The 14,684-nt window shown below is 43.9% G+C and overlaps 1 protein-coding gene across 1 annotated transcript in view; it reads left to right on the top strand.

The window, feature by feature from the left end:
* The first annotated feature begins 461 nt into the window (after positions 1-461).
* The window catches only part of TBC1D14 (TBC1 domain family member 14), a 94,302-nt gene continuing 80,079 nt past the window's right edge, over positions 462-14,684 (top strand). Inside the window, exons 1-3 of the mRNA XM_069744793.1 lie at positions 462-550; positions 7,166-7,301; positions 13,176-13,890. Coding sequence (XP_069600894.1) covers positions 7,256-7,301; positions 13,176-13,890 — 761 coding nt within the window. The 5' untranslated portion in view covers positions 462-550; positions 7,166-7,255. The remainder of the gene's footprint in view (positions 551-7,165; positions 7,302-13,175; positions 13,891-14,684) is intronic.

Below are 14,684 nucleotides of genomic sequence, written 5' to 3'. Positions count from 1 at the left end.
CATCCTGCAGCCAACTTTGCAGGATGCGTTTTTTTTCACCAAAACGACGCATTGCGACGTGCGTCGTACGACGCTAGTGTGAAAGTAGCCTCATATTAACAGCCTTGGGGGACAACTACCACCATCGGTTCTAGCAATAATATTAGGGAATTGTTATTTTAGCAACATTGACCACACAACTTTTCTAGTTGAGGTAAGGCCTCTTTTTTTTTGCACTGTAGGTCCCAGCACCTGGTATCACACATTATGGAATTGCTATGCAAGCAATTGTCTAGCTGCACAGACACATCCGACGTCCTGGTGATACTGCAGGCTGTGGGTACACAGTATGAGGGGACAGTCCTCCTTCCATGCTGCCTGCATGAATGGAGCCAGTGCACAATAGCATGAGGCCGGCATGATGATACAGGAGAGGAGGAGGAGGACCGGAGCTCAGGAGGAGGCGACATTCACCGAGGAAGCGCCTCCCTAACAGGAACAAGAGCAGCACCTGCAGCGCCGGGCTCACAGGCTGTGGAGGGGACACTGCGCTCATACCTCCCCCCGCCAGGTTAGTGTGGTGTCTCCAGCCCCCGACACCTAACCTGGGAGAGGGGCTACTCCATTCCGGGGGAATAGGGGTGGCCGGGTTATTAGTGAGGTGGTGTAGGTGTGACTGTGTAGGGGAGAGTCTGCGCTGGGTGTCACTGGGGGCTGCAAGGTGCTCACATCGCACAAGTTGGGGCCTGTGGACAACTTTCTACCTGGGCTGCAGTGTTGGACATCCAGGATCAGTAGGTGGGACTTGGGACATCACAGAAAGTCAGGTGTGAGGTGGGTTTTGTTTTTTTTTTTTGTTTTTTTTTTTGGGGGGGGGGGGGGGGGGGTTGTGTTTAATTTTTTGCAAAATCAAAAAAAATTTTTTTTTTTCTAATCTAATTTGCGGAACGTGACATATATGTTTTATAACAGGAGCTAATATGTATAATTCCTACCTGATTATATATATAATGTGACAGATGGGGGGCCCAGCATCTCGGGGACCCAGGGCACACTTGGGGGGCTTATATATAAGGCTAGGTGGGGGATCGCTCTACAGCAGTACTTGTGACTTGCCATAAATGTCTGATATTTGGGGGTTCATCATTTTGGGGAATGGGGGTCACCCCTCTTTTGTTAACCAACGCTTCAGCAAGCAGGAGGTCCGATGCAGACGTCCATGTTGTGGTTTATGGGAAGTTTTGGAAGGAGCTGAACATTTTTGAAAGACTGGAATGGAAAGAATGGATATATAGCAAAAACTTCATAAGAGGAATTTAGTTATTTTTATCAAAACCTCTTAAGAAAAAAAATGTCTGGGGGAGGAAGGGGATGTATGTAATTAAAAAAAAAAAAAAAAAAAAAAAATAATAATATATATATATATTTTTTAAAGGATTCTGAACCAAACTAGGTGTTGTCCTATCAAAACTCTTGAAAAGAAGGGAGGGGGGGTCAAAAACAAAAACTTTTGGAACTCATTGAAAAGCATCAATGTGTCAGAATTGGTTCAGATTCTGGTAGAAATTAGCCTCAAGGTAGTGGTTTACTTTTTTTTTTTCTCCATAAGGCATTTTTATCTTCAAAACAAAAAAACTGAACCATGTGAACAGCAAAGGGTCTTAGCATTGAAATGAACAGTAAGAGCCTGTCGAGAGTTTTTCAAGGATGGACCAAATCCACTCCCAAAAAAAACCTTCTCAAGAATCTGTTAATCATGGCGTAAAAGTTTTTGTCGGGGTTGTGGAGTCCGGTGCTGTTGCCCCATGTACCAGGACACCCAAGCGTCGCCTCGCTAGGACTTTATTCATATCACGAATGGGCTAAATAGTAGATGCCAAAGAAAGGTATAAAAATATACATACGTCTGTTGTTGTAAATGCGTGCAAAATAGTAGCAAAGCAGGTTATAGCATCTTACAGCACCTGAAAATAGGTGGGTAGATGTATCCCACCCAGGATATGATGCACAGAGCAAATGTCTGCCACAAATGATAGATGAATTACGGTAACTAATAATGGAGCACAGCCAGATGTGGCGGACCCTCCCCGATGGCCCAATGCTGATCCTGAGTGCGCATACTGAGAAGCCAGGAGTGCGACTGAGCCCTCTTCCTTCCAGGGTCCTTGTGCAGCCGAATTGTCTGCGCATGTGGTGTGTCCACCCCTGGGGTTGATCTTGATGGACTTCTTATCTTTCAACCTTAAACAAGAAACATAGTTAAAAGTGATGGGAAAAAGGACTGACTTCTTAACTTCTTAAAAATGAGCAATAAAACATGTAATTGATAAGATGGACTAAAAGCCCTTGTTACATGATAGTCTAAGCTGGGCTGGATAGGCCGACAATCTGAAATGTTGGGTTTCTGATGGCCTGTGCTTCTGCTCTCCCTGTAGATTAGCTGCTGTTAGGAGTCTGGCGCTGGCTCTCGTAGATTGGTGGAGTGTTCCTGGATATAGAGGAGTCTGGTGCTGGCTCTTGTAGATTGGTGCGGTGTTCCTGGATATAGAGGAGTCTGGCTCTGGCTCTCGTAGATAGGTGGAGTGTTCCTGGATGTAGAGGAGTCTGGCGCTGGCTCTCGTAGATTGGTGGAGTGTTCCTGGATATAGAGGAGTCTGGCGCTGGCTCTCGTAGATAGGTGGAGTGTTCCTGGATATAGAGGAGTCTGGTGCTGGCTCTCGTAGATAGGTGGAGTGTTCCTGGATACAGAGGAGTCTGGCGCTGGCTCTCGTAGATTGGTGGAGTGTTCCTGGATATAGAGGAGTCTGGCGCTGGCTCTTGTAGATTGGTGGAGTGTTCCTGGATATAGAGGAGTCTGGCGCTGGCTCTCGTAGATTGGTGGAGTGTTCCTGGATATAGAGGAGTCTGGCGCTGGCTCTCGTAGATAGGTGGAGTGTTCCTGTATATAGAGGAGTCTGGCGCTGGCTCTCGTAGATTGGTGGAGTGTTCCTGGATATAGAGGAGTCTGGCGCTGGCTCTCGTAGATTGGTGGAGTGTTCCTGGATATAGAGGAGTCTGGCGCTGGCTCTCGTAGATAGGTGGAGTGTTCCTGTATATAGAGGAGTCTGGCGCTGGCTCTCGTAGATTGGTGGAGTGTTCCTGGATATAGAGGAGTCTGGCGCTGGCTCTCGTAGATAGGTGGAGTGTTCCTGTATATAGAGGAGTCTGGCGCTGGCTCTCGTAGATTGGTGGAGTGTTCCTGTATATAGAGGAGTCTGGCGCTGGCTCTCGTAGATTGGTGGAGTGTTCCTGGATATAGAGGAGTCTGGCGCTGGCTCTCGTAGATAGGTGGAGTGTTCCTGGATGTAGAGGAGTCTGGCGCTGGCTCTCGTAGATTGGTGGAGTGTTCCTGGATATAGAGGAGTCTGGCGCTGGCTCTCGTAGATAGGTGGAGTGTTCCTGTATATAGAGGAGTCTGGCGCTGGCTCTCGTAGATTGGTGGAGTGTTCCTGGATATAGAGGAGTCTGGTGCTGGCTCTCGTAGATTGGTGGAGTGTTCCTGGATATAGAGGAGTCTGGCGCTGGCTCTCGTAGATAGGTGGAGTGTTCCTGGATATAGAGGAGTCTGGCGCTGGCTCTCGTAGATTGGTGGAGTGTTCCTGTATATAGAGGAGTCTGGCGCTGGCTCTCGTAGATAGGTGGAGTGTTCCTGGATGTAGAGGAGTCTGGCGCTGGCTCTCGTAGATAGGTGGAGTGTTCCTGTATATAGAGGAGTCTGGCGCTGGCTCTCGTAGATAGGTGGAGTGTTCCTGGATATAGAGGAGTCTGGCGCTGGCTCTCGTAGATTGGTGGAGTGTTCCTGGATATAGAGGAGTCTGGTGCTGGCTCTCGTAGATTGGTGGAGTGTTCCTGGATGTAGAGGTGTTGGGGAGATGGCTGTCGGCCAAGCACTCAGTCATCAAGACTGACCCCTATCTAATGTGTACGGAGAAAACCATTATAAGGCAATGTTCACATGTTGCATTTTCGGAGTGTTTTTTTAATGCAAATCTTCAGCTGCGTTTCACAGCACCAGCAAAGTCTGAGATTTCGGAAATGTCATGCATACAGCTTTTTTTTTTTTTTTGTTTTGCCTGACTTTGTCAAAGAGCTGCGTTTTCTGCAAAATGTCACGTATTTCACCCATTGAAAGCAATGAGTGAGTGCAAAAAAACGCAATGTGTGAACATAACCTTACTCTACTTCCAGTTGTGACTTTTGCCAAAACAACATATGCAACAAACAAAACATTGCTGTCATGTCTAAAAGAAGAGTAAACTTAGTTCCCAAGGTTTGGCTACTGCGCAGTAAAGGTACCGTCACACTGAGCAACTTTAGAACGATAACGATAGCGATCCGTGACGTTGCAGCGTCCTGGATAGCGATCTCGTTGTGTTTGACACGCAGCAGCGATCAGGATCCTGCTGTGACATCGCTGGTCGGAGCTAGAAGTCCAGAACTTTATTTTGTCGTCAGGTCACCCGCTGTCATCTCTGGATCGGCGTGTGTGACGCCGATCCAGCGATGAATCGCCGGGTAACCAGGGTAAACATCGGGTTACTAGGCGCAGGGCTGCGCTTAGTAACCCGATGTTTACCCTGGTTACCATTGTAAACGTAAAAGAAAAAAAACAGTACATACTCACATTCCGGTGTCTGTCACGTCCCCCGCCGTCAGCTTCCCACACTGACTGTGAGCGCCGGCTGTAAAACACAGCGGTGACATCACCGCTGTGCTGTGCTTTACGGCCGGCGCTGACACAGTGACTGCGGGAAGCTGAAGGCGGGGGAAGTGACAGACATCGGAATGTGAGTATGTGTTTTTTTTTGTTTTTTTCACTTTTACAATGGTAACCAGGGTAAACATCGGGTTACTAAGCGCGGCCCTGCGCTTAGTAACCTGATGTTTACCCTGGTTACCCGGGGACTTCGGCATCGTTGGTCGCTGGAGAGCTGTCTGTGTGACAGCTCTCCAGCGACCACACAACGACTTACCAACGATCACGGCCAGGTCGTATCGCTGGTCGTGATCGTTGGAAAGTTGATCAGTGTGAAGGTACCTTAACTTGGGATTTACTAAGATATGGCCATTTTTTAGGTTTTAGATGAACATACGCCATGATTGTGTGATAGATGTAGGTCCTGGCACCTGGATCTTAAAAACGGGGGATAGTCTTGTTTCTCCATAAATGATGAGGTATACGCTGTCCCTTCCATACTCTTTCATAGGAGTTCAATAAATCCAAGCGCCATAGACATTTGTGTCTTGTGGATGAAAGCTGCAATTGATCATTGTTAATAGTTAGATGATTGTGCCTTTTGTTTTTTTTTTTTTTTTTTGTTTTTTGTTTTTTTAAATTTTATTTTATACCATGAAGCTCGGGCTATACCTGCATATTTAAAGGGGGTTGTCTGATTTCACGAAAGTGTTGTCCAAACGATTACATAGTTTTTAAACCACCAATACAGATGTTACTCCTCGCTGTCTCCGGGTCCGCTGCTGCTTCGGTCTCTGTATTTTGGCTGTCCTGGTACACCTCACCGCTGCAGCTAGTCAGTGAGCTCGGTGGCTTGTGCTGTGCACATCAGCAGAGCCGCTGACCTAATGGATTGGCTGCAGAGGTGATGCACGCTGTAGGTCTGATGTCACTGTCACAGCCAAAAGACCGGAATTATTGGAGATCTGGTGCCTTGTCCAGGAAGGAGGAGGTCCGTCTGACTCGCATAGTTTTAGATCATTTGGGCACCACTTTTGTGAAAGTGGGGGGGAAAAAACCTTTTTAGTCTATGTGCACACGTCCGGATTCTTTGCAGAAATTTCCTGAACAAAATCGGACTTTTTCCGCAGGAAGTCCGCATGCGATTTTTGTGCGGATTTTTCGCGTTTTTTTTTTTCCGGAGCTTCCCAATGCATTAAATTGCGGGAAATCCGAGAAAAATCCACAAAATTAATTACCGTAACATGCTGCGTTTTTTTACCACAATGCGTTTTTTTTACGTGAACATGTACACAAAAATGACGGATTGCATTCTATTAATAGGATGCTTAATGGATGCATTTTTTTTCCGCGGTTTTTATAGCGAGATATCCGGAACGTGTGCACACAGCCTTAAAGGTGCATGCGAACATGGAAAAAGGACAGAGGGAGTGCAGGAGACTTGTACAGCAGGTTTGTCTTGGAACTTTATGCACAAAACTGTAAGATTTTTTTTTTTTGTTTTGTTTTAGATGTGTTGTAGCTATAAAGCTGGATCCACAGGGAGTTTTTTCCGGTACATAAAATTTTGCAGGAAAATCTGCAATTTTAAATTTTTTTTTTTTTTTTTTTCACAGTATGGATTGCAAAAAATGATTGATTTAACCATAAAAAAAAAACCAAAAAAAAACCCCAAATGATATCCTGACCTCTCCGATCCCTTTCTTCCTTCACCTGGCCGGTCTATTATTTTCCACTTCAGTGTGATCATGATGAATCCGCTCTTGTCTGTCCTCATTATTGGAGGCCAGTAAGCGGAGGCCTTTGGGGCATCCGCACGGGATCGCTGCTTATCAGATTGGCACGTTAATATTTTATTTTGTATTTTAGACTATTATTTGCAACCTCCTGATCTGCAAGTATTCTTCCTCCACGTTAAAATCTGAATGTGGATTTTAATTTCCTCTTTGGAATTAAGAGGGGGAAAAAAATAATCCGCATAAATCCATGCGCTCTTAGCAGTAGATAGGTTTATGCTGCAGTTAAAAACATTTAACAAATTCTATGCCCTTGTAGATTGTGAGCCCTCGCGGGCAGGGTCCTCTCTCCTCCTGTACCAGTTATGACTTGTATTGTTTAAGATTATTGTACTTGTTTTTATTATGTATACCCCTCCTCACATGTAAAGCGCCATGGAATAAATGGCGCTGTAACAATAAATAATAATAATAATAATAATGCACGACATATGGATGGCGTTGGTTGAAATCTTATCTGTGGATTTTATCTGCACAATTCTGTCGCTAAAATCCGCAGCATTCTAACTACTGTTGTAACATGAGCTATTCCGCTTGACGTGCAGGACGCTGGCCATTTTTGTGCCTAGGCAAAGTTGATAGATGTGAAACAACCAAAAAACATAAGTCGTTTTTACTTTCTAATGCCTTGTTTCTCTTTTTTTTTTGTGTGCAGTAATTTAGGAGGTGGTGAAGAAATGGCCTAGACTGTCATGCCCGGATCCTGGTCCCTCGCTCGCTTTGCACTGTGTTTCTTCGGCTGGCAATGTCACAGCCTGAGCTACAGAGGAATGGAGGTCACGACTGCCAAGGTAATACCAGCTTACTGCATTTTTTAGTTCACCCGCCGGGCACAAAAGGAGCAGCCACACCGTGTTATGTATAAAGTGCAAATATACTCCCTTTTTTTTTTTTTTTAGCATTTGGTGAAAGTTTATGTGATCACGCTCGACGACACACCGCACTCGTTTGCTCCTCCAGCCGTTCAGAGCTGCATCCTGTGTTATTTCGGCAAGGCCACGGTCTCTTTGCGAACGTCTTCCCCTTTTTAAGGCGCCTTTGTTTTCATCCATAACCTTCATCACACTGCTGACTAATTCCTGCTGCCAAGATTAGTCTGTAACGCTGCATGCCAATGTTCTTTTGGTCTTGTTTCTGGTCACGCGGAAAGTTTTATTTTCCTTGTTTTTAGATTTTTAAAACCTTTCATATTTTTTATTTTTATTCTTTTTTTTTTTTTCTCTCTCTCCTGACAGGTCTGTTTTAACGAATGTTTGCATTTCGCATGGGCCCAAAAATTCTGGGGCATCTTTTATTCCTACTGTTCTTTTGTTATGCCTACTAGAAATTTTCGATTAAATTGTCAGCATAGCCCTCGTGATATTCTATAGGCTGGGCATGTGTCTGATTTATTTTTCAGACAAATCGGAGACCTGTCAGATCAAAATTGACGTTGCAAGTGTATCGGGCTGCACTCTGATGACATCTGAGTGGTCTGATTTTTTTTTTTTTTTATAAAGGTGACGAAACTTCTTGTAGGAAAAACGGAGGGACAGAAAAATGCATAGTGATAAGAAAAAAACCTCTAGCATTGTTCTATGAAGAAAAATGAAATAATTTACTAAGAGACCTATGTGTTGTGAATTCCGTTCTTGAGCTCCCTCCGGTGGTTGTAAATGACACTTTTGTGAATTCTGCCCTTGGGCTCCCTCTGGTGGTTTTGAGTGGAACTGCCACTCCTTGGGTTTAGCTTTAGCAGCTGCTTTCACTAATCGTCTCTCCTGGCTCTGCTATTTAACCTGGCTCTAGTCTTCAGCCTATGCCACTTGTCAATGTTCTCTGGCTGGATTCACATCTCTGCTTGGATTCTCCTGGTTTCCTGACCAGTTCTGTAACGATAAGTTCTGGCTTTGCTCATTTCTGTCCACATGTTATGGACGTATTATTCTGTGCATTCTATTTTTGTCCAGCTTGTCATTATGGATTTTTTCTGGTAGCTGGAAGCTCTGGGAAGCAGATTTACCCTCCACACCTTTAGTCAGGTGTGGAGATTTTGTCAACTCTGTGTGGATTGTTTTGTAGTTTTTATACTGACCGTACAGTATCCTTTCCTGTCCTATCTATCTAGCTAGACTGGCCTCCTATGCTAAAATCTGATTTCATCTCTGCGTATGTTATTTTCCCCTCCTCTCACCGTCAATATTTGTGGGGGGCTATCTTTCCTTTGGGGATTTTCTCTGAGGCAAGATAGGTTTCCTGTTTCCATCTTTAGGGGAAGTTAGATCTTAGGCTGTGCCGAGGGGTCTAGGGAGCGTCAGGTACCCCCACGGCTATTTCTAGTTGCGCTGCTAGGTTCAGGGTCTGCGGTCAGTACAGATACCACCTCCTTCAGAGCTTGTCTCATGTTGTTCCTAAACCACCAGATTATAACACCTATGGGTCAAATCGCTTTTTATAGGTGTTGACCCGTAAACGGCATTGATCATCTAGAAGAGAATTGGCGTCGCTGAGAGTCCTGTGTAAATGGAGCGTTAGTGGTGTGACCCATTTTCTCCGTCCCATAAACTTTTCAGTTGGGAGCAGCGCTCACGCTCATCATTCCCGCACCTTCCCCTCCGGTGTAAATGCCCCTGTTCTCCTGAATCCAGCGTTGTTTTTCTTTTGTTCCTGTGCCTCTCCATTGCTGAGATATGGCCTCCTCTTCCCTCTATAGAGATCTAGTCTTGTTAGCCAACGTGGCGGGATCGTCAAGAACACGCCCATGAGTAGAGCTGAGCTGCACGCCCACTTGGCTAAGAAGATTGTATTTATATTGAGGGAAGACTGGGCCGTATCTCAGGAACGGAGAGGCGCAGGAAAAAAAAGAAAAACATCGCCGGATTCAGGAGAAGAGCAGCATTTACACCAACCAGAAAAATACATAATTCTGGTCTTTTTAAAATATTTTTATACAATGATTGTGAGAAATGTATGGCTTGTGTACTTGTCAGTATATCAGCTGTGTTTTGCGACGAGCCTCCATATATGTGGAGACCCCTTATTGTCCTTTCCATGTCTCGCCGTGAAGGCGTGTTCATTCATTACATGCTCCATTAAACGCCTTTTATACAGAAGTATTGTCCCCTAGGAGCAAGTTCACATTACATGGACAGTTTGTGGATTTCTCCTTTGCAATTGAGTGGTAACATCTGTGTTCCCATGCTCCTGTTATTCCCAGCACCTGGCCCATGTGTCTGCATAGTGAAGCACCTGCAGTGAGTTACACGCGCGGACATGTCGGAGCCTCGGTCGCTGGCGAGATCTCGGCTTTGCTTCCAGACTCTTGGCTCTGACTTTGGAGACTCCGGTCCCTTGCAAGCGTTTACTTTGGAGTCCTGTGTGCAGCGCCGCGACTTTCTAGTGATGTTTGTTTTATGCCTAGAAGGATAGAAGTAACCCTTTTGTGCTATATACACATACCTCTAAGTACCCGTAGAATTGGCATGTCGTTTTATTGGCCTTTGCCGCTATTCTGCCTTTTCGTAAATACAGTACATCCATGTGATCCTTTTTTTAAACCAAGGACATATGAATAAGGCCTCATTCACACATCAGTTTTTCATGTACGAGTGTTATCCATCTTTTTTTTTTTTTTTTTTCTTTACAAATGGCACCTGTACCTATGACAGTCTATGGGGGGGCCGTTCACATGTCAGATTTTTTTTTTCTTCCTAGGCCATGCAAAATTGCAGAGATAAGTCCCGATATTGATCCGAGTGTTTTTGATCAAAATTGGCAACGAAAATTTATGGGTCAGTGAAAAATTCTGACAGAATTCAGATGCCCTCAGCATGCTGTCAGTGTTTCAGTAACTGAAAGGGTGGAGAAACTTTTTTTTTTTTCTTTGCCTGTAAAAAAAAAAAAAAAAAAAGCAAGATCTGATGAAACACGACCGTTTTTTTTTTTTCTCTTTAAAAAAAACACCTGAACAAGGCGTTAGCCCAAAACCTTCTATACACATTAGTCTGTGTGCAGAACTTTTTTTTTTTTTGTGTGTACCAAAACCTTTTGACCGTAAACTGCTGCATTCAATACGTGGATTTTGCTGCATTTTTGCAGCAAATTTGGCCTTTTTTTTTTTTTTTGGCAGAATACATGCGTGATTTGTCTACAGTCCATGTTTAATAAAGCTAACTTTCTCCTCCAAGTATAACCTGATTGCTGTGTTTTTTTTTTTTTTTTTTTTTGTAGTGTTTTTGCACTCTTATTGCTTTCAGTGGGTGAACAACTCTGAGAGCAGTGACATGTTGCAGATTTTCAAAAAACGCAGCAGCTTTCAAATTCCATTTGGGAAAAAAAAATTGTGCATGAGGTTTGTGAAATCACATAGCTGGTGCTGTAAAACACAGCTGCTTATTTGCACAAAAATGTTGCTTTAGGGCTTGTTCAATTTTCTTTTTTTTTTTTTTTTGGTGTAGCAAAAGCGCATTTTACCGTAAAAGTATACTTTTTTTTTTTTTCCTTATGTTTGTTTGACCTGCAATGCTTTTGTTTTTTTTTTCTTTAAAGCACACATCATGTTAATTCTTTAAGCTATGTGCACACGTTGCAGATTTGGGTGCAGAATTTTCTGCACAAAATCTGCATCTCTTGGCAGAAAACGCAGGTGCAGATTTTGTGCGTTTTTGTGGCAGATCTGCTGCGGATTTTGTTTGGATTTCATGCGTTTTTTACCCCTGCGGATTTCTTTAATGGAAGGGTGCAGAAACGCTGCAGATCCGCACAAAAGAAGTGACATGCTCCTTCTTTCAATCCCCTGCGTTTTCCACGCGGAATTTTCCACACCATTAGCACAGCATTTTTTTTGGAAACCCAAAACAATGACAAACATTAAACAAAAAAAAAAGCCTCAAAAGTGCAAATTAAAGACCTAAATTGGAAAAACTCCAAAGAATGGTGCAAGTGCAATAGAGAATCTGTCCATAAGTACCTGTGTCTTTAGCAGGCATTTGTCAGGCTGGAATAGTTAAAAAAAAAAAAAAAGCATCAAAAATGCTAAGTGTGAACATATACCCTTTCTCTGTTTGAAATGGAAGACGTTTTGGAGAACAGTATCCAAAATATTGCATAAGGGTATAAGGCATGGAGTGAAGCTATAGAAAATGTTGCCTCTATTTTGAAGGGTTTTCTGGTTTTGACAACATGTCCATTAGAGGTAATGGGGGTAGGATAGGACACCTCTCTAGTTTTCTTCTTATTACTATGCACGTTTCTATCACTGTGTGAACAGTGTCCTCTTGCATTATTGAATCTGGTTCCCTGTCTGGATCTTTCTGCATTGCAACAAATAAATAAATAAAGGATTTTATTCTGAGTATTTTTTCACAATTTGACTTTGGGGTTTGTAGTAGGGGCATCTTATAGATGCGTCTTCATTACTAACCTCTGGATTTGATGTCACCTGACAATACGACATCAGCCCCAATACAATCACCCCACTTGCCCCCGCACTATGGTAAGTGGCAGATTTGGCGCACCTTATGGATGCGTCTATTCTGGGGTGGCTTAGAACTGCTGGTTTTTAGTCCGGGATGGGGCCAATATCCACGGCCCCTTCGTAGGCTATTATCATCCCGCAGCTGGCTGCCTAGCCTTTGCTGGTTCTTAGTTAGTGGGAGACCCTACATCCTTTGGGGGGGGGGGGGATGGAGGGGGCGAAGTATAAATCTGTGAGCTGATATTAATAGCCTGGTAAGCTCCATGTGTACTATTCCCTTCCCAGGCTATAAAAATCTGCCCCCAGCTGGCCACTTTCCCTCTACTGGCTAATAAAACGTCATGGGATCCCATTTAATCTTTTTCAGAAAATCATGTATTCAGTAATAAAATACATGTACAGTAAGCTACACAAGCACTGTACTAATTGATAATGTCGCTGACCTCTTCATAGCTATCCTATGTGTATATATCTATTCTATATTGTCGGGTCACTCTGTGATTTTATATATTTTTTTTATTTTTTACAGTACGCAGCAGTTGAAATGTCGGGATTTCAAGGACATGCGTGTTGCATGGCCAGAGTTCAATCTTTCTCTTTTTTTTTTTTATTTTTTTATTATCAGATCGCACTTGTCCATTTTTCTCGTAGATGATTATGAGCCCTTAGGCTATGTGCACACGTTGCGGATTTTGATGCATTTGCGCAGCGTTTTTGGACGTGCGGAATTGCATCAAATCCGCAGTGTAGTACAGTAACCATGAAAGTCAGTGGGAATTTGAAAATTGCTGTGCACATGCTGCAGAAAAATCCGCACAGATTCCCTGAGGGTTTTTTTTCTTTCCACGGCATGTTGATTCTTCAAGTGGAAACGGTGTTTTGCACCTATTGACTATACATTGAGTAAGGCAAATCCACACACGCCAAAAAAAAAAAACGCATGACAATCTGCATCAATTCTGCATCCGCAAGCACTTTGGCCCGTGTTTTCTGTCATGAGATGCAGATTCTGTGCGGAAAATTCTGCGGGCCAATCCACAATGTGTGCACATACCCTTATTGTGCTCATACACATCAGAGATCCGAGCAATTTCTGCTTTCTATCTTGAAGGAAAATAAGTGTTCATATGCATAAGGTGCACATACATGATAATATACTCACCCAACCCCCCAAAAAGCAATATCTAATTGTTTTTCTCTTCTATTTTAGTTTCCTCTTGGTCGAATATGAATAAAGACTTGCCATCTAACATCAAGAACCTTGGGTTTATTGAGGTCCATGACATTACTGTTGACGGTGATATTCAACCTCTTGGCAATTGGAATCGAAAGGCTTCTCAGTCTCATGTTCTTCCAGAGTTCAAACATGGCCATTTTGTCTCAGTGGGGGAAAGCAACAGCGTCACCTCAGTGGACTCCGGCATCCCGACCCTCGAGATCGCCAACCCGGAACCCGTCCATTGTACCGTCAGATCAAACTGTTTGAATGGAGCCGCTGGGGACGAAAGAGTCTTTCAAAGCTCAAAAAGTGTACCCAGTAGTGGGACCCCATCTCTGAGGAACTCTGAAAGTGATCACATCCTATGGAAGTCCTCCACCTTCCCTAGATCTGGCTATGACACAGCCAAACTCTACAGCCCTACTTCTCTGAACAGAAGTGATGACATCTCTGACTGCAGTGTTTCCAGCCTCAGCACCGACTTCTCCACCACTTTATCGGTGAGCAACGAGGACATTGTGGACTTCTTGGTGACCAGCAACTCAAGTGCAATTGTCAACTTGGAAAATGATGACACTCATTTTTCAGATGTTACTTTGAACTCTGCAAAAGACAGTGCAGAGGCGACTCTTAAGGGCTGCTTGCCGGACGGGGATGTCGATAGTAAAATAAGAATATTGGGACCGATCAGTAACTTCTTCAACAGGTAAAAAGTTTCCTTATTTCTAGTATCACAAAAATGTCTGCTTTCTTCCAGTACTTCACTGACCGCAGATTGTGTGTGATTTACAGTTCCCCTTCATTCCGCCCTCCAGAGCAGTTATGGTGGGCAGGTATTGTGCATGTCTCCGATTCATTAGTATTGGACCTAATGCTTACTCGCCTGCATGCGTCTCGGCAGATGTGTGGGGTCAGACCGTCAATGGCGCAGCTCACTTTCAACATGGCAGTGAGCGGCTTTGGAAAGTGACGGGTAACCGTTTTTAAGCATACACTTTCTGAAAGACTTCATGCAATGCCGATCGTCACTCCCTGTGATAACCGTTGATTATTGGGGCCCTAGTGGCCGGGTCCCCGATCATAATCCGGTACAAGGAGTGGGTAAGGTTGCACGCCTCTCTGCCGTTCTATCGTTTACATTCTTACGTTATCACGGTTCACAAACCTTAGTGCTGCTTTAGTAGAATTGCATTTCTGAGTCTGGAATGTCCTTGGGACTCATTGGTTTGATTAGTTGGCACAGTACCCAGCTCTGAATCCCATGTGAGCCCTTCTGAGCCTCGTGAAATGCGTAGTGTGTAGAGTATACACACGGCTTGTTTGCAGCATTGGAATAGTCTGTCTATGCTCCAGTATTTCTAGATTGTAAGGTTTATGTATTTTATAGTGCTTTTTTTTTATATTGTGAGATTATCCATGTAAACTGAGGAAATTAGATATTGTTCCCTACTGGGGACAGACACTACAAACAATTCAGAGCGCCCTTTCTTTAGTAGCTCT

The sequence above is a fragment of the Ranitomeya imitator genome, chromosome 1 (genome assembly GCF_032444005.1).
Source record: "Ranitomeya imitator isolate aRanImi1 chromosome 1, aRanImi1.pri, whole genome shotgun sequence".
NCBI lineage: Eukaryota > Metazoa > Chordata > Amphibia > Anura > Dendrobatidae > Ranitomeya > Ranitomeya imitator.
This window is presented reverse-complemented; position numbering and strand designations above follow the sequence as displayed.